Source organism: Argiope bruennichi, chromosome X2, assembly GCF_947563725.1.
Source record: "Argiope bruennichi chromosome X2, qqArgBrue1.1, whole genome shotgun sequence".
In the NCBI taxonomy this organism is placed as follows: Eukaryota; Metazoa; Arthropoda; class Arachnida; order Araneae; family Araneidae; genus Argiope; species Argiope bruennichi.
In genome coordinates, this window is record NC_079163.1 from 133831303 (window position 1) to 133852506 (window position 21204).

Below are 21204 nucleotides of genomic sequence, written 5' to 3' on the forward strand. Positions count from 1 at the left end.
AAATTTAATTCATCTAATTTTTCATTAATCGGAAGAATATTTTATATTGTTGTAATGTTAGGATTCATGCATTTCTATTTTTCACTTTGTTTATGATTATATTTGTAATATGGAAAATGAACTTATGTAAGTTCAGGCGAGGAGTGTTGCGTAGATAGATGGCGCTCCCGCCTGTTATTTACTTCCTGTTTGTAAACATTCACCCCCGTGAACGGGGACTTGCGTGGCAGGCACGGACCCCAGCGGAAATGGAATTTACCCTGAGCTTTAAACTCTGTTGTTATTGTTAATAAAAAAAATCTAAAGGCACCGAGAGTTGAAATTTCTTCATTAAGTACCACCACTGACCACAGTTGCAACAATAGGTGCTGGGATAAGATCATGGATTTTTAGAATATGGTATGATAAGCAGAAGACATAATTTATTGTGAAAGTCTGAAATTTCAAAGGTGTTTATAAAAACCAATTAGCTATTTTAATTGACGTCATTACACTAGTTTAATTAATAATAAATTCAACATTGTATACACTTTTAATAACTTGAAACCATGAGAGCTAACGACATTGACGTTAATTCTCAGTTTGTATGACATTTCTTAAATACTAGCTTTGTCATATAGTGAAAAGATATGTAAAGTAACAAAAAGTAAAAGGAAAGTATGAGTCATTAATAATAACAGTGCATTCGGAATATAATTATCCGGCAACATCAAAAACTTATTTTCTCAATTCTTTAATATTTTATTTACACCTTTTCATTTTTAGTAATTTCTACGATATTTAAAAATGAAAATAAAGGCATTTTAATAGAATTCAACATCTGAAAATGGAACTGTGAAAGCAATATTATAAATATACTTTTTTCAGTTTTTTTTCATTTGGGTCAGTTAAAGAATTTAAAAAAAAAATCTATTTCGTTTTTTTTCACTGTACATTAGATATTGTTTTGGGATATTTTCAGCATGATTTTTTTTAGTTTTAAATGGCAATGTTTCAAATTTAGATAATTCTAAATTACTCAAGTATTTTTATTTTCATTGATGTTATAATTTCTGATAATAAACGCATGGAAAACATTAGGATGGTACTTATGACAAATATTAATCTAGTAAAATATGCATTTTCCAGTTAATTTACTGACGAAATAATAAAAACTTTCTGTGCCAACTGCATAGCTGTTTGCAATAAATAATCCTTAGAGTCAAAAAAATCTCGTCATTTCTTTTTAAAATAGAAATTCTAATGGATGGATGGATGGATATTGGATTTTTATGGCGCAAGTGCCAAAACTGGCTATGCTGCGCCAAAACAAGTGGTATGTGTATATTACCATATGATTGTTAAACAAAACATTTCCTCAAGGTTAAAATACAAACAACGTTTTACACTTATAAAAAGAAAGCGCAATAAGTTTAAAGGACAAAGATCTTAAAATTCAGACTCCAATTATGGAAAAAATTCCAAGAAAATGTTTAAAATCCCAATAGTTTTCGTTTGTTTGTTTGCATTTATCTGGCACAAGAGCCATCTTTGGCTAAACCCCAATAGTTTTCATATAAAATGGAAAAAAATTTATAGCGCTTAAAAATTCAAAGATATTCCTGTCAGGGTGTTCTCCCACCAGTTCATGCATTTCCAATGTTAATGAATTAAAATACCGCACACGATGAGAATTAAATTTAGGACACTGAATTAAAATGTGTAAAACTGTAAGTTTAACATTGCAGTCTGAGCACATCGGTGGACGCTGACCAAACAAAACATGTTTGTGCGTAAGGCGGGTGTGACCAATGCGTAGTCTGGTTAATTTGACATCTGTCCCTCTAACCGAGACAGCAGGCCACAAGTTAATAGTCGGTTTAATAAAATGCAATCTATTTTGCATTTATCTATCCCAGGATTCTTGCCAAACAGAAAGTATGTACTTGTCATATGTGGCAAACAGATCAGAATGAGTGCATGGTCGTGACAGACTATGTAGAGCCGCTCTCGCAGCGCAATCAGCCTTTTCATTGCCAACTATACCTACATGACTAGGTATCCAGCAGAAAAGTATGCTGAATCCCTTTGTTTGAAGAGTTTTTAAGCGACAATGAATATCGATTGCAACAGGATGTTTGCATTTTGTAAAATGACAATGTCTCCAAGGCGCTCATACTATCTGAATAAATGCAATAAAGGCGCTCTTCGGAAAGAGAAATTTTTTCAAGGGCCAACAAAATGGCAAATAATTCGGATGTTAAAACATAACACGAATTGTGCAGGCGGTAACTATACGTTACTGTTGGAAAAACAATACCGCATCCAACAGTTTGTATCGATTTTGATCCATCTGTATAAATCTGTGTATAGGCCGAAAATCGATGCTGATGATAGTTAAATAATTGTTGGAAAACAACTGAAGCAGTAGTAGCTTTATCAAAATTTAAAAATGGATTAAAATATGAAAAGTCAGGATGACCCCAAGGTGGGAAAAATAAAAGATTAACTGGATACATTTCAATATTCTTCAGGTTCAAAACTTGAATATCAGTTTTAATCCTCTCATGAAAGGGAAGTATATTATGTGGACAAGCACTATAAAGTCTTCGAAGACTGATAGGCACTGTGGTATTTCGAATTGGGTGATTTGGAAGAGATAAAATGCGGAAGAAGTATCGGACAGACAGCTTTCTCCGCCGTAAGTGTAGAGGTAATTGATGACATATGACATATAAACTTTGTACAGGAGAAGTCCTAAATGCTCCGGAACAAATCCGCAATGCAAAGTGGTGTAATGTATCAAGTATCCACAAAATACTTGCTCGAGCAGAGCCATAAACTTCACAACCATAGTCAATGCGTGACAGTATTAGTGCTTGATAAATGCGAAGCAATGAAACGCGATCCGCTCCCCAAGATGTGTTAGAAAGAACTCTGAGAATATTGAGCGCTCTTTCACATCTCTTCCGCAAGAGTTGGACATGCGGAAGGAAAGTGAGTTTTCGATCAGAAATTCTAATGGAAAAAGTAGCAGTGCATTCCAGCTTTTCCAGTCAGTAGAATATTTGTGTCAATATATATTCAATTTTTCTCTCGCTGGCAATATGTTATTCATCATTAGATGAAACGATGTCCGAATAATCACTCAAGTTTTACTAGGCTTTGATAAAGTACAATTTAGTTTCAATACTTATTCGGCTCTATTTCAAACGAGGGGGGCAATGTTTAAAGCAAGTTGTCACTCTAGAAACATCCTTATGTGACAGCCCATTATTATAGATCTGGCTAGTTGTGAGAATATTAAGAAGATACGCTGATTGTTTATTTAACTTTTCCGTGAGTAGAGAGTAAATTCGATTGTTTCAACATTCCATTAAGAATAATTTTAAAAAATGAAATCCCTAAAAGAATGGATTTGAATAACAAGGAATTAGGACAAGCCTAGAATTAGGTACCTCAGGTTTTAATTCATATTGTAGCTTTTATTGATATTTGAAGGTAAGCGAGAAACGACAAAACCCAGAGTAAATACATTTGCTGAAGCTGATAATTTCACAAGAGTATATAGTTACGATTTATCTTAATCTAAAAGGTTAAAAGTTAAATATTTGTCTTTGGAGACATGAAAACTGTTTTATTTTTCTACAAATTATCAATATTTCAAATTCTTAACATTTCTGCTTGGAATTTCGAAAAGAATTCGATAGGGAAAATTAGCTTCAAACAAATTTCCCATCGGCAAATCTTACCATTCAACATATTCGAATGAAATCAAACTATTGGTTGCCTATACTTTTGTAGACGCATTCGTTAACCGTAATGTTGATAATCCAGCATCACCTCATTTAAGTGGTGAATAAAGCATTGCCTTTGGTAATTACAATATAATCTACCAGCTTTACAGATGATGAAGAAAACCTTCATTAGATACTCGGTATTCTTTTCCATCAAAAGACCACATGTTTTCGACCAATACTTTCCTTTCTCAAAATGATAAATTGTCTTTGCATAGTTTTAATGAGGCTTGTTCACGGTGAGTTTCAATCCTAGAGCATATGCATTTGCCTTATGTATCTGTGAATTATCAGTTATGGAGATGAATCGATTTCTTCCAGTCCTAAGAAGGAGATAAACAGAAAATATTTCAGAGCAATAGTTAAGAGTTATTCTAATTTGGAATTTTCAGTGGGGGATGTGTGCTGTTTTTATACGTCAAAAAGATATCTATTGACATTGTCAAAATTTTCTTGAGGCTTTTTATTTGTATATTTTGCCAGATTGAACTCACCACTTTGATGGATCAAATGCAATTTTATCAAGGAATAACGAATAGAAATATTCTTGGAAATGAATGATTTTAAAAAATTATATTTGTTATGTTAATGCATATTTGAAATGTCAAAATCGGCAGTAATTTTGTAATAGAAATAATTTTTTCACCACTAAAATAATTCCAAGATCAGTGATATTTGTAAAATGAACATTATTTTTGGAAACGAAGTAGTTCCTATTAAACTGAATGAAAGGTATTAGAAAATTTTCCTTGTTCCAAACATTTCATTTTTCCTTGTCGAATTTTAATTGTATTACATTGCAGATGAAAATCTAATATATTAGTTTCTTACATTTTTTGCGAGGAATAATTTTTATGTGATTTCAAAAGTAAAAATAAATCTGATTTTTTCTTACTTTTTTAAACTCCATATGCTTTAATTTCGAAATGTACTAGCCAATTTTACCGCTGAAGAAAGTTATAGTTGCATACCTAGGGCTTTCATTCAGTATCACAAGAAACGTTTAATGTGTAATATTTACATGAAAAAAAAAAATATCCTAAAGTAAAGACAAGAAAAAATGTTTAAAGAGCGAATTCCTATAATCCATACACATTTTTGTTATCAGTAAAATAAACCCTTCTTCAATTTCTATCCAATAATATTCTTTTATCATTTACAATAAATGAACATATATTCATACATTTATTTATCGCAGCAAAAATATTCAGTCGCATTTCATACGTCACTATGTTGATTAATTCCTTTAAAAATGCGCTACAAATTAGAAAAAAATATTTGTTAACAAATTCTACCTTTAGGAATTTCAATCACTGTTGATTAATCCATCACTGACGTTAATCTGCATTAACTGGAAACTTCCATTTTCTTTTCAAACTAGTAACCATTAAAATTATGCATCGCATTCAGTATAACAATTATCATTTACTAAGTATTACGATATCAGTCACTGGAAAGAACAAAAAAAGTGAAAATAACATTAAATATAGTGTCAAATTTAGAACAAAGGATTTAAAAATGTGATTAATTTTAAACAAAAAAAATGTTTGGATTACCATCAGAGTTAATACGATTCACATGTTTGTGCACCAATTAAATCAATTTCTAATTTCACCAATTTCTAATTTTTGTGCACCAATTTCTAATTCGTGGCAAATATTGCAAATATTTTTTTTTCGCATTTTCCTAAATTTGCCCATTCTTTAAACTACTTTTTCGAAAGAAAAAAAATTCTTCGATGCTATTGTATTTCGAAATTTTTGCGGAAAACCAAGTATAATTACGACAACTTTCAGTTAAATAGACGCAGTGCACAAGCTTTTAATAAAACAATAAATACCTATGTTATTTGTTTTGGCTTCCTGCTTGGAAAAAAGTGCTTCATTGGAAGAGACATTTAATATTTTAATTAATTTGTATAAGATCGTTTTAATTAAGAAATATTTTTCAGAACAAATTTTGTTTCAATATATTGAAAACGCTGACAAAAGAGTATTTATCATACTTTCTAATTTGTAAGTTGAAAACCTTATTTCAAAATGTGAGTAAATGTTTCAATAGCTCTATTTTAAATTCTACCAATTTAAATGTGTTATTTGATTGAAAAAAAAATTGTAAGAAAATAATCTCAATTTTAATTATATTGTCAATTTAAAATATTTTCTATTATCGTATAAAGCTTTGAAGAACCAATAATTATGTACAAATCACAATTATATCTAGGGATTGCAATATCGGAACAAAATTTCAATACCGGTATTCAGCATTTTTTAGATCTTAATACAGGGATACCGGTTTTAATACCGGTATTAGAAATTTTAGAAAAATAAAGAAAACACAGGTGTTTCTTTGTTTCAGTTGCCAGTTTTATTAGAGAGTGTAAATATCACAAAAAATAATTTCTAATTTATAAATTATAAAAGTATATAAAAAATCACAAAGTAAAGGAACATCTTATTTATTTAAATCATAAAAAAAGTGCAAAATTCACTATTCAGTCTGTTGTGCTATTACAAATTTTTGAAATTTGATCTTAAAGATAATGCATCAATTTTACTGTCATTAATCCTGAAAAGTAATTTTCTTCAAAAATTACCAGCTGTCGAAAACGCTCTTTCGGCATCTACGCTAGTTGGTGGTACTGTTAGCAATGCGCGATGTACTTTTTCTAAGTATTTACCTCTAAATCTCTCATATTCAAATAAATCAATTTCTCGTCGGATGGTTTTGGATATAGCTGATTTCTGTATTGTATTTTGGTTATTTGAAATTTTATTTTTATTTATCGCTAATTCTAATTTTTGTTCAAGAGACAATTCCTTTTCACTATCGACATTAGTGTCATCATAATCTTCGATAACTGAACCGAATTCTTATGAATGTGAATAGGTTTGTGGGTGAAGAATTTTAGGAAAATTTACTATAAACTTAATCTGATTTGAATTGGTTAGTCTCTTTTCTTCTTTTTCATTTTCATTTTTAAAATCATTATAATTATGTAAATACCATAAGATATTTTCTTTTTCGGTATGCCTTTCTTCTGTGCGATTTTTTAATGTAATATATAATTCTTCAGATAGTGATGCGTGCTGTTCTTTCAGTGACTGCAACATGAAATTTATTGTTGCATTAGCTATTAATAAAGTAGAACTTCTCCGGGATAATGCCTCAACAATCAGTTTTATTGGAAGTAGAGCTGATACAGTTCTGGATGTTAAGTAGAATCCACTATCTGAAAAATTAATTTACAAGTTTAAGTCGATAATTGCTTTTTGGATTGGATTTCTCAGTTTCAAAAATCGTTCCATCATTAGGAGTAAACTGTTCCAACGTGTTTTAGAATCTAAGTTTCTATATCCACAGTATTTGGATTCTTCTGATCTTTATTTTTTGGTATAATGCATCTATTACTCCTAATTGAATTCCATGAGCATAGCACAATTGCTGATTTGCACCAATCAACTTTCCAACTTTTTTCATAACTGTTGCTCTATCAGTCGTTATGGATACAATATCTTCTTTCAGGGATAATCATGTTTCGCTCATTTAGATTTAGGCAATTAATTAAGCCATTTATTAGCTAATTAATTTCGCCCGTTAGGGTGACATAAAAACAATAACGTATACTATTTTGTTATGTTGGCGATCCCTGAACATATAGTGAAACATAATATATACTTACGTTTCTATATTTTCTTTCTTTTAGCGTACGGAAACTTGGCAAACATTCTGAGTGGACGAGGTGAAAAAGACGAAGCTGAGTGGGCGTACAAACAAGCTCTGAGCTATCGTGCTAATATGGCAGATGTTCGATATAACTTGTAAGTAACAACTGATAGATTTTGCTCAATTTTTAATTAATAAGCTGTTAAAACATTTTTTCACAACTCACAGATGTGACTTCCTATTACTTGAAAAGAAAAAGAAAATATAAATACATGGAAATAAAAAAAAACAGCATCTTTTCCCTCACAGCTTTGCCTTATTATTTCATGATCCTCGGTTACACTGCAACAATGTATTAGCTAGAAAATCGATTTGATAAAAATAATAGAAATTTTTATGATTTTATAATCTAGAAATCTTTAGAATTCTTGTCAATGAATTTAAAATTGCTAGTCTTCCATAGATGTTTTTGAACTCGAATATGTCCTACAGTCCTTTCAGAAATTGAAAATATACCCACTGCATGCTACCCTTTAATGTTCAGATGGCGCATTTAGAGAAAATGCAGCTTTTGATTTACATTAGAAAATAGTATCTTCATTACTAAAAAAATAAATAGATTTCTTTATACAAGAAAAAAATAAGTTTATTAAAAACAATTTTTGAAAACGTATTTTTATGAATCTTCTAAAAAATAGAACAGTTTTTTTAACATTTAAATTATTTCCTAATTTTTTGTTTACAATTTTAAATATTATCGAAACTTGAAATGTATTATTACTCACGTTCATTATCATATGACGTCACTGAATCGAATCAAACTGAACTGCCGATTAACTGATAGTATGTTAAATCTTTAAAAAAATTAAGCATAGTGTCTTTGAGACTAAGCAAATATACAACATTTGAAAACCCTAGTACATAAGAAAGTGAGAGAAAAATGGTTTACAAAATTACAGATTCAAATATTGGAACAAGACAAGTTGAATGAAAAAGAATAAATAGAGGCCGGGATAACCTGGTTGGTAGAGCGTTGGATTCGCATCTCTTAGGTTGCGAGTTCGAACCCCGCCGGCCGAAGATTCCCCGCGTGCTTGGTGGCTGACGCGCGTTAAATCTGTCGTGGGCACAAAGTCCTCCATGTCGAGAGTAATACCACTGGGGGTACTGGATCAGGGGTGATCGTTCTCTGATTCAGGTCTAAATTACGATCTGTGGATGAGTGAATGAAGTCCGCCCCGTAAAAAGGGTTGTGACGTGTGTGTAGCTAAGTCGTACTCTTGGCCCTAGATGGCACTACTATTGAAACAAGAGGCGTTCTCCTTGAGGCTTAAATCAGCTGTCTTCGACAGCGGGCTTGTCCATGGCAAGTGCCATTAGAAACAACAACAACAGAATAAATAGATTTCAAATTTTCATATGCATATAAAATATGCAAAATGCATTGTCAAGTAGGTGCAATACTGAAAAGCAAAATGAGATAATCATAATCTCCGACATTTGGAATATTTCTTTATGATACTGTGTGACATACTTTTCATTACTCAAGAGGAGACATACCATTCTTGTTTGATAAAAGTCAGACACATCACTACAAAACAGTTTTTGAATTTCTACAGGATGGAAAGGGGTATATTATCCTAGTAAATAATTTATAAATAACTCAATTTTAAATGGCGTATTCAGTTACATTTGTCGTATAATCCTTCTGATAGATGAATTGAATCCATTGATAAATAAAATAAGTTATTAGAAGTAGGATACATTACCACATTAATTGGATAAATTAATTGTTTTTCTTTCCAGGGGCTTATTATTACAGGAACAACAGCGTTACGACGAAGCATTATACAGTTACAGATTAGCCATTTTCTTCAGACCCCGTTTGGCAAGTAAGTATATTTGATATATTTAATCAAAAAAATAATAAAATATAATACATAACTAGATATTAATACTTTTAGGTAATAAATGTAATTAATAGTTAAAGCAAGTACTTTCTCGATTTAAAAAATTAGTTTCCAATATTTTCTAATCATATTTGAATCATGGTTAAATATGAAAAATTTTGAGACCAGAATGATTGAAATTTTAATTTTATCTTTTATTAAACAACATATAAAAGATTTAACAGTTGAACTCTTCTAATTATTTAGTTTCTTAATAATAAAATACTTTTGAAAAATTATTGCTCGTTTGTTTAAATATAAAATGATATTAAAAATATGAGCATTGAAAAGACTCTGAAGAATATTAAAATTGAATAAAATGAATTTTTGTAAGTATTTCAATGGTTTCTTTATAACTGAACAATTTATTTTAAAAACTTTTATTCAAAATTAAAATCACTATTATCAATCGTATCTCTCAACACTTTCTAATTAATTGATTAATACAGATGAAATACCTTAATAAAACCAAATACTTATTTAGCCTCCAATCAAATTTGAGAAGAAAAAGGCGAGGTTTTTCTCTTGAAATAATCTCTTTTTCTTTCAAAAGAATGAAAAAGAAGAATAATCCTTGGTTGCTTTCGTAGACTGATTGAATGTAATTTTCATTGCAAATGATTGAGATAAGTGAACACGATAACTACAAAACGAAGAGATTTAACATCTATAGTATAGAGTGAAATACAGCGACCGGTTTGTACTTTCAGAAACATTTAAACACGATACTCAATTTTGTTTGATTTTAATCGATTGAGAAAAATGACTCTAGAACACAAATTCGATTTTCGGTTACTATTAATAGCAAGCTTATGATTAATTGTCAAGGAGCACACGATCCATTCAGTAAAAATTCTAAATTCACTCTAAAGATTCCTATTTCGAAACACTTGACGTCAAGACATTCTCTAGGATAACAGAGTATGCGAGAGAACATTTCCCTGGTTTTTATGAAATAATATGATACAAAAAATAGATAAATGTAACTCAAGTAAAGTAACATGTTTATTCTTAAAATTGCACAAAGCTCTTAAAACTCAAAAAATAAGGCGTTATATTTATGAAGGAATTTTTAAATTTCACACTTTGAGTATCATATCTCAAAATTATTTCTTCAATGATCTGGTGAGAAACTTGGTTTTTTTTCAAAAGCTGAGGATTTGGGGCTGTTAGGTGCTCAATATTCATAAGGATATCTCCATCCATTTTCTGTATCTTCTACATGAAAACTTGCACCGAATTGATCTACTATATCAACTTCTACTTTATTCCTTCTTTAATTCGTATGTATTTGAATCTACGCATCGATTTTGTTGTCGTTCTAACCTAGTTCAAAACCTTTGTTTAGCTTATTCACATTGCCGAAATGAATCTCAATTCCGAAAATATTTTCACATACATTTTTAAATAGCTTTTGAAAGGATTTATTTTTCGAAAACAGTGGCATATTACTAACGAGGAATAATTTCTCACGTCTCATAATAGGTTGTGTTACAGAATGCGCCACAGAGCGTTTCCGGTACTTTCATGCGCAACCAGTTCGAACATTGTTTCAAGGCCAATGAGAAATATTGAGGCAAATAGGGGGAATATTAATTAGAGGTTAAAGGATAGGGGGTCATTTTACCTTCAATGGCATTTATTTGGTTTTACAATACATGCCAACTTCCTCATTCTGTGAGCGCAAAGATTTCAACGAAAGGACTCTATAAATATTGTTAGTTTCAGTATCCCGACATTACCACTTTTCGACAATTCAACTTCTCGAAGAGGTGAGCACATTTCCGAAATTCTTCACCATTCTTTCACCTATATTCCCGCCCATTAAATACTTTTTCTTTCAGTTTTTTCCCACTTGTATGTGATAGTCGTGTCGTTTCTAATCGTACTGCTTTATTTTATCTCAAATATGCATATTAATTACTTATATGTTAGTTCGAGTGGTAAGAAGAATATCTTTCATATGATATCATTAAATGTGACTGAGATGATCTACTTTGTTAAGCTCAAAATGTTATTAAATAATAAATAAAAAAATAATATTATTTCGTAAAAAAGTGAATTAACAAATTTTAAGAACAAAAAAACTTAAATCTTACTCTTGTTCTCCATAATTTAATGTTTATGCCTCTTACAGTAAACAAAAATTGCTCTGAAATATTTTATTGTGAATTAGTGTCTTTCTTTTTTCTATAATATTATTATCCAAAGTTTTTACGCCTCTTAAGCTCACCTACGATACAAGTTCACCTTATTGTTAAATGTAACCATTTCCTTCTTTCCTCTCACCCCCATTTTGACTAAATATACTCAGACTAACGCAATAGAGCGGAATATTTTAGAATCAGAAAATGAACAGTATTTAGTTGTGTTTACAAAAAAGAATGAGTCGATAAAATATTATTATTTACACATGAATAAGAAAATATTATAAACAAAAGAGAAATTATATATTACATGAATCATCTTTTCTGAAAATCAATTTTTGCTATTTATGCTTACAATTTTTGAAATGGTAAAGAGGCAAAAATTCCACAATTAAGTTCCTAAGGAATTATTTGCGTGGATAAGTTCTTTCAGTATTAGTTTATTCTTCATTTTCGTCTCCTCGCTTAAAGACTTTCCATTTTAAACATAAACGATTTTAAAGGTTATTTTATTTTTTTTTAAACTTTCTGACCTTAATAACTTTGTAAGATTGGGATATATTTGCCGAACATCAAAAATGATTGTTATGGAAAAATAATGGGTGTCCATAATACTTCGGCATAAATTTTGATTCCATAAAAAATTAACTTTGGCTTGCAGTAAAATAGTGAATTTGAAGCGGCCTACAAAACCCCTTCAGAACAGTGGCGTAACGTAGTGGAGGCTGTCCACCCTGGGCAACATTTTCGAATGTGGCAAACTTTCTCAAATAATAATAATAATAATAATTTTTAACCTCAACTGAAACGTGGAATTATTTCTTTTCATATTTTTGTCACTCCTACAATAAGGACTGATTAAAATGAGTACGGAACTTTTTATCTTTTAATCTGTGATGGAATAAAGGAATTTCCTTTCTTTGAGTGTAGTTAGTGGCTGATTTTCAGCTAGTTAGAGTAAACAGTTCCCTAAGGCTGCAAGAATATTAATTATAAAACTATTATTAGTTATAATTATTTTCCTATTTGCCAAATAAATAAGTTTGTAAAAATACAGAATATATAAATGATAAAATATTAAGACAATATTAAAACTTCTTCAAGTATAATGGGTCAATTTCTTCTATATTTCATATCGTTCTTATTAGAATATATATATAAAACTGAACATCTTCTGTAATATTATGGACAAATCTGGAGGTAGAGAATTATTATAGATAAATAAAATCAGAGGCAAATTAATGAAATAAAAAAAACTTTAATCTAAAATAATTTATTAGAATGTTTAAAATGAAGTTAGATGTGAAACTAATTTGACCTTCTCAATAAAAGAGAGGCCTCCTCATGTTTATTACTTAAATCCGCAAAATACCTGAATCCGGTAATGAGTATAGTTATTTCGCTCGCTGTAGTGACAGGCAACACAGTCTGTACTAATCAGTCCGTTGCCTTGCAGTATGGTTTATGAGGTTTAATGGCACAAGAGCCAATCTTGGCTAAACTGCGCCATACATATGTTGCCTTGCAGTAATTACCTGTGTTTCATTTTGTGACCAGATTATTCACGACAAATATTCAGCAAGAATTAATTCTTGTCTATAAAAAATATAGAAAAATATTATCTATGGACACTTGCAGTCTTCCAATTCGCATTGTCTCAATTAACCTGGTACAGTTCATGAAATTCTTTAAGTGCGTGCTGCTATTTGTAATTATTAAATTATTGAAATTTGCAAAAAAAATAGCATATAAATTAGAAATTAGTGGTCTATTTGTTCGACTCATGATATACAGACGCAGAACTTTGATTTGGCCCAGACATAAAAACTTTACTAGTTATGATGCAGTCATTTTACCTTCTTCGGAATATATCCACCTGTGCTACACGAAGTGAACAATGTACACAAATATTCACATAGTCAAAATAAAACTATGTTTTCAGAAAGTAATTGCTTTGCAAATGATAGAGAAGCGAAAGGAATTGACCGACTGCTCTATAAATTATACAAAAAATATGTGTAAAGACTTTGGCATTCTCATGGCGCTTCAGAGAAGCAAAACAAGAAGGCAGGTTTTTGATGACGGCAGTAGAGATATCAACTTGTCCATGAGTTAAAACAAAAGCTGCTTTATTCATTCGATATAATAATTTTAGAAATCATGCGAGATTTCTACAGCTACTGAATTTAGATGAAAAGTCTCTTTATCAAATGCAGGCTGTACAACTAGATTAGGATGACATTGAATATAATCTAGACTATGTATGTATCACAATTCAAGAACAGGACTTTAAGCTCGAAAATTTTTGGGATTTCATATCTGCCATTAGCAACGAAAATATACTAAGTAAACCTGTTTGTATTATTACATTTTCTTGTGAAATATAAGCATCAAGACACTGTTCCCAATATTACAATAATTTTCCTAATATTCTGCCACAGTTTCACATAACCATTGCAGACTTTTATGCGTTCTTAATCTTATATAATAATAACTTATTCTTGTAAGCTCATATCATAAATGTTATGTATACAGGGTGTTGCCGAATTCGACCGACAAATTAAGAAGGGTGATAGGAGGAGTCAAGAGGATAAAGAATCCCCACACAACATGGGGTCTCAAACGACGTTTAGGGGATAAAAATCGCAAAAATATAAGGAGCAAACTTTTGGAAACTGTAAAAAATTAATAAAAAAAATAACAAAAGTTGTTTCAACTATGATTTTTTTTAAGTGAAAGCACATTCTTAAAGGCTATTTTTCATGTAAGTAACATGCCGATTTGATGAACCAGGGGGTCGTAAATTATTGAAAACGAAAAAGTAGTTTAGAACCCTTATCTGCAAATATATTAAAACTTAAAGAAAAATAAAAGTTTGCAAATATAAGGAATTTTATACTCTTTGATATAAGTCTGTAGTGTGAAAACTGAGTAGGTTTTAAGATATTCAAGAAAAAATAAAATGTTTGCCAAGAAACATCGCTGCAACATCGGTACCGATGTTTACAGAGGGTGTTGCCAAATTCGAAAGGTAAATTTAGAGAAATGATAGTAGGCATTAAGGAGATGAAAAATTTTCATAAAACATAGGGTCGCAGGAGACGTTTATTCTGTGAAAATCGAAAAAACAGACATCGAAGAGACAATTAGCTTGGCAAAGGTTTGGTTTGGTTTGTGTGTTTTATTAGCACAAGAGCCATATTTGGCCATACGGTGCCAATCCTATGGTAAAAGTATAAAATATTAAAAAATGTCCATTTATTTAATTAACGCAGATATATAAAGAAAAAAAATCAAAAAGAAAAGAATGTGAAAATGAGTATAACATTTAAAAATTTAAAACTATGATTTACGAGAATTTGAAACTATGATGAAATGTACACGAATACAAAAAGGAATGTTCAACACAAACATAATAATTAAAAAGTCTATATATAAGGAAAAACTCCAATAGCTTTTAAAAATTTAAAAATATTTGGGTGGTATATTTCACCCACCAAGTCCTGTAATGTTGAATCCAAGGTAAAAAAATGAGCACGGTATGAATTAAAGATAGGACATTCTATTAAGATATGCCTAACAGTGAAATTTACAGCTGTTGCACATAGGCGAATTTTCCCCAAATACGAGATGTTTGTGGGTAAAGCGCGTATGTCCTATACGGAGACGTGTCAATTTAACATCCATCTCACGTATAGGATTAACAGTCCAAGGAACAATGTCCGCTTTAATAAAATGTAATTTATTTTCAATCTGCAGATCCCATGATTTTTTCCAGATAGAAGAGAAATGATGAGCAATGGACCTTTTAAAATCATTAAAGGGAAGGTTCATGCTCAAAGAAGTCGATGCAGATTTTGCAGCCAAGTATGCCTTCTCATTTCCCAAGATGCCGACATGACTCGGAACCCAACAGAAAATGACTTGAAACCCATCATTCTGAATTAGTCGCAAAGTGAACAAAATTTTAATGGCAATGTATCCGATTGTGGTAATGCGAAAGTGTCTTCAGTGCACTCATGCTATCAGTGTAAATAATAAATTTACGCTGGGTAGAGGATGAAATTTTCTGAAGAGCGCAGAAAATTGCCACCAACTCGGCAGTAAAAACTGAGCAGCAATTATGCAGACGGTGGCTAAGTGTATCAGATGGAAGTATGATCCTGCAACCAGCATAACCATCCGTGAAAATTGGCACAAAGGAGGAATACCGATAGCGACGATATAAAAAGAGCTGTTGGAAAACAACTGGAACAGTTAATGATTTGTCGAATCCAGTGAAAGGGTTCAAAAACGAAAACTGCGGTATATCCCAGGGTGAAAAACTAAAAGTGTCAACAACTTGAACATAAACAGCGTTAAGGTCCGTGTCATTCAAAAGCAATTTAGTTCTCTTACAAAATGGGAGGATGTGAGAGGGACGCGCATTATAAAGTCGACGAAGACTAACTGGCAGTGGCATGTGGCTCAAGGGATGGTTAAAAATAGATTTAATTCGAAATAAAATAAGGCAGACAATTTTTTATGCCTTAAACAAAGGGGTAGCTGATGGCAAATTACATGGAGGCTTTCAACCGGAGAAGTACGAATTGCGGAGTGATGCAGATACGCAATGCAGAGTGATGAATAGTATCCAGTCGCCGGAGAACTGATGGGCAGGCGGAACCATAGACCATGCATCTATAATCGATCCGGGAAAGAATTACAGCTTGATAAATACGGAGTAAGGAGGTTCGATCGGCACCCCAGTATGTTCTGGAAAGCATTTTTAAAATGTTCAGTGATTTGTCATACTTTCTCCGCAAATTAGCCTGGCGAAGAGAATGGCCCTAAGAATGCAAAGATTTGGAACAAGGTAGTCGAGAAGAAGAAGCTTTCTCGTATCTAAATTTTCCATGCGTTCGAGGAATATAAAAGCAGCGAGCATTGCAGAATTGATGGTTCGAATAATATAAATACAGCTTTTATTCATTAAAGAGCAGTGCTGAATTGATTGTCGATAAGTTTCATTCGCAAACAACATGTCAGATTTCACGAATGACGAATATGCGGATATGCATTTAATTTATGACCGAGCGGATGATAATGGACGGCTATCACAAAGAATATATCAATAGCAATATCCAAGTAGGCGTTGTCCACACCATAGAACCTTTGCAAATATTAATAGACGGTTGCGTGAGACAGGATCCTTCAAAATAACGGGGCCAAGTGCAGGGCCCAAACGCCTCAGTGGCGCAAAGTAGCTTGTTTTCTTGCAGCACGTCCTTCCGGATTTACTGCAGGATTTACTCCGGATTTACTGCAGGCCAACACACCAGAACATGTAGTTAATGCATGTTGGTGCACCAGCGCATTTTTTGAATTATGTGCGTAACTAACTAGATGATACATATCCTGGGACGTTGATAGAACGTGGCGGACCTGTTGATTGGCCTCCACGTTCTCCGGACCTTAATCCCTTGGATTTCTTCTTCTGGGGCCCTATGAAATCTCTTGTTTATCAGACACCTTTGGATACATTGAAAGATCTCGTAGCACGGATCGTCGTAGCTGCTGGAGAATTCGCAAGGACATCTGGTATGTTTGAGCGCGTCCGGTGGTCCTTTAAACGTCGGTGTCGGTTGTGTAATGACCTTCGCGGCCGGAACACTGAGCAATTTTTATAAAAGTTTCTCATCGTCTCCTTTCTTATGTTAAAATGTATGTGCTGTAAATATATGCTATATTTGCATTCCAGCAAATAAATTTCACTGTCGAATTTCACTGTTTATTTCTTTGAAAATTCTTATTTCCTTGATGCCTACTATTACCCCACAGCATTTTTCAATAGAATTTTGCAATACCTTCTGTAAACATTGGTGCCGATGTTGCAGCGATGTTTCCCGGCAAAGATTTTAGTTTTTCTTGAATATCTTAAAACCTCCTCAATTTTCACACTACAGACTTACATCAAATTAAAGAGTATAAAATTCCTTATATTTTCAAGCTTTTATTTTTCGCAGATAAGGGTTTTTACAGATAAGGGTTCTAAACTACTTTTTCGCTTTCAATAATTTACGACCCCCTGGTTCATCAAATCGGCATGTTACTTACATGAAAAATCGCCTTTAAAAATGTGCTTTCACTTAAAAAAAATTCCTAACTGAAACATTTTTTGGTATTTTTTTATAAATTTTTTACAGTTTCCAAAAGTTCGCCGACTCCTTATATTTTTGCGATTTTCATCCCCTAAACGTCGTTTGGGACCCCATGTTGTATGGTGATTCTTTATCCTATTGATGCCTACTATCACCCTTCTGAATTTTTCGGTAGAATTCGGCAACACCCTGTATATAGCAATAAGAGTCATGCATGTAAAACAAATTAACTATTTTATAACTAATGAGTTTATTATATGTATTATCATGCATGCGTGATTTCTTTATTTGTACACTTTACAATGCGCAATAACAAATTTATTCTTGCCGAAAAGCTACATAGAATTTCTGTAAATTTTGTAGTCTTTTGGATTTAAATAAGTGTGCAACGAATATGGTCTATGGCCAGGCTGTTGAAATGTCACCGCAGCGGAAGAACGGCAGAAGGTGATAATGCAAGAAATGCAAAATAAAAAATTCCTCTTATGAAAATTTCTCATATGTATAATATTTCCTTCTTTGGTGATGTGCATAGTGTCAAAAAAGAAAAATTTAAGAAAAGATTTGAAAAATTACTAAAAATAAAATAAAATGGGTACAAATGTCAAAAAATAACGCAAAAAGGCATACGAATGTTATTACCATTTGCTTCCATTCTTCATTTCCCTAACAAAATTCTTAAAATTTCGCATGACAGTTACAAAATTAATACATACCTACATCATATACACCAAAAAATCTATGTAAAATACAAGATTCTATAAACTTTTGGAACCGAGTGTCCAACAGGTAAGTTAGTGCTTAAAATAATTACACTGATCGTATGAAAACGTGGTAAATAAGCTTCCACTTCAGATGATGTGAATTATCCAGCTCTTTATTATCTGTTTCACTTAGAATTTTGGAAGACACATTTTTATCTCAAATGATTCATTCATAATCCTCTAACGATTGAAAATTGTTCGGTATCATTTCTGATGGAAATAATGAAGTCGTTATTCAATTTATTTTTGCAAATTCTTCATTTCATATAGATCCAAAATCTTTATTTAAAGAAGGATTCAAATCGTTCAAGAAATTAACATTTTAGTTTAAAGGTACTCTTCACATAATGAAGTTATATTTGTCAGTGATAATTTATTAGTATTTGCTGAACTGTGGCTCCAAATTCCTATCTAGTGGTGTAAAAATTACGGCTTAGGGCGGAGAACATTTTTTTTAACAAAAAATAATTTTGAAATATCTCTCTTCATTTCCCAAAAATGCTTTGTGGAGCCTTACGTTACCTTCGTTTTCATACAAAAACAGTTTTATGTGAGTTTTGTCTTCAATCCTTATCAAGTAAAGCAAGTACTTTGCTTTAAGATACATATTAGTCTAAAAAAAAGGCAAATATGCCTCACAATTCGATTAATTTCCGCGACTTGCTTATTTAAAAAATTATCTTACTATTTTTATTCTACTCCTGAAAGTGTAAAAAATATTTTTTAAAAATCGAAATTTCGAGGAATCACTTATTTTTTTGAAATCCACAATTTTAAAATTGTCTTGACATTTTAGAATTCTTTATCTGAAAATGAAAGCAAAAGCTTTAAAGGATAAAAGAATTTATAAATTTATATAATTACAAATTTATTTTAGGATTGTATCCATATTCATTCCTTCAAATGCGAATAATTTTGATTACTTCAGTTTACTTTTACAGTTGGCTAAACTTGAAAGTTATTTTTATGTAATCGCTATCAATTACTATAAAAAAAAGTACTTATAATTTCTACTGAAATTTGAATGATAATGATGGCCTCTTATTCAAAACTTTCTTCGTATTTCTGTAATTAAGTGAAATTTGTACAGTATTAAAAAAGGTGAAATACAAAGTACTTGTCTTGTATTAATAATGGGAAATGAAAGGTACGTAATTTTGAAGCATGCCAAATATATCAAGTAATAAAACGTTAACTGATAGAAATTCTATTTACTGTAATCTAATAGTGTTGAACATTTTGTTGACGCCACAGAGGAACTTGGAGCTCAGAATTTAACAAGTGCTGCATAAGTCTGCAATTAATCTCTTTAGCTATCAACGCATTTTTTGTTGAATCACAAAAGAAATTTTTCTTAGAAATTATTATACTCATATAACTTCTTTTTTGGCTTTCTTTTTATCTTAAAACAAATAAGTATGTAGTGTTTGTAAAATAATTTCTTTTATAAATAACATTTTATTTTCATTTTTCATTAATTAACTATTGCTTAAATCATGTAATTGGTTTAAATCTCCTACAATATCCAACCGTGGTCATTATTATGGATAAAAAAGGGTTTTTTTTTAATATAAAAATAGTAAGTAAATAGGATCAAGAGAGTTCCAGAAGAGATGTGCAAAGCGACATATAGGAGAGAAATTAGTGAATACTCGAGGCCAAAAATTGTGAACATTCATTAATAATTACTTTGAATAATCACCGACAATATGAAGTGATCGATTCTACTATAAATTTAACACAATATACAGGGTGGTTATAATTAAAGTTACTCTGTTTAGACCTACGTGGTGTCCGCTGTAGTGGAAGGATATCGAAGAAACTTGATATTTAGGTTGTATGGATCATGGGGAAAAGAAATCTGCAAGAAAAAATAGTTTAAATTTCGGCCGATAGATGGCGGTTTTCCTGTACGATAAAGTCCGTTATGCAAATTTAGAATAGTTTAAAAAGCCAGTACTCATTTCCACAAAATCATTCTTCGCCATGTCGTTAGAGAAGAAAGTACTGATAAATTTGATTTATCAGAACAGCAGTAATTTGTCAGCTGCACTAAGAGAATCGGCGCTTGAAGACTTACGGAAAGGGCCTATGTCCAGGCAGGCTCTGAAAAAGATTATTATTAAATTTAAAGAGACTGGAGAGTTGGGTGTGGTACAAGGAAGAGGACGGAAACGGATTTCAAATTAAACTGCGGATGAAGTCGCTCTTGCCGTGGTCGAAAGAGCATCCGATTCACAATATTCTGCATCAAGTGCTCGAGCGGTGGCACGTGATTTGTCACTTCCTTGGTCTACAGTACGAAAGGTTCTTCAATCCATTATAAAGTGGTATCCATACAAGATCCATCCTGTGCAAGCGCTGAATCCTGCAGACCCGGAGAAACGAAATCAATTTGCTAGAATTTTTTTAGCCGGAATAGCCGTTGTCAGTTCATGGCCTTGGAACATTTTGTGGTCGGACGAGGCTCATTTTACCCTAGACGGAGTAGTTAATACTCAGAACTGTCTCATATGGGGTACTGCAAGTCCTAATGATGTGCATGAACAATCTCTACATCCTGATTACATTACTGTATGGAGTGGTTTTACTGCTGATTTCATTCTTGGTCTTTTTTTTTTTTTTTTTTTTTTGAGGAGAACATTCCTTATGACTCTTAAAGGTGTTCCGTTACTGGTGACGGTTACCACGATCTTCTTAAGCAGTAAGTCATTCCTGCGTTACAAGAACGATAATGTTTAGGGACTACTGTCTTCACGCAA

General features: G+C 31.8%; 1 protein-coding gene across 2 annotated transcripts in view; it reads left to right on the plus strand.

The window, feature by feature from the left end:
- The window catches only part of LOC129960161 (protein O-mannosyl-transferase TMTC2-like), a 923323-nt gene that overhangs the window by 491632 nt on the left and 410487 nt on the right, over positions 1 to 21204 (plus strand). For both annotated transcript variants that reach the window (XM_056073352.1, XM_056073353.1), the window contains exons 7-8: positions 7483 to 7597; positions 9249 to 9334. In XM_056073352.1, the coding sequence (XP_055929327.1) occupies positions 7483 to 7597; positions 9249 to 9334 (201 nt within the window). The remainder of the gene's footprint in view (positions 1 to 7482; positions 7598 to 9248; positions 9335 to 21204) is intronic.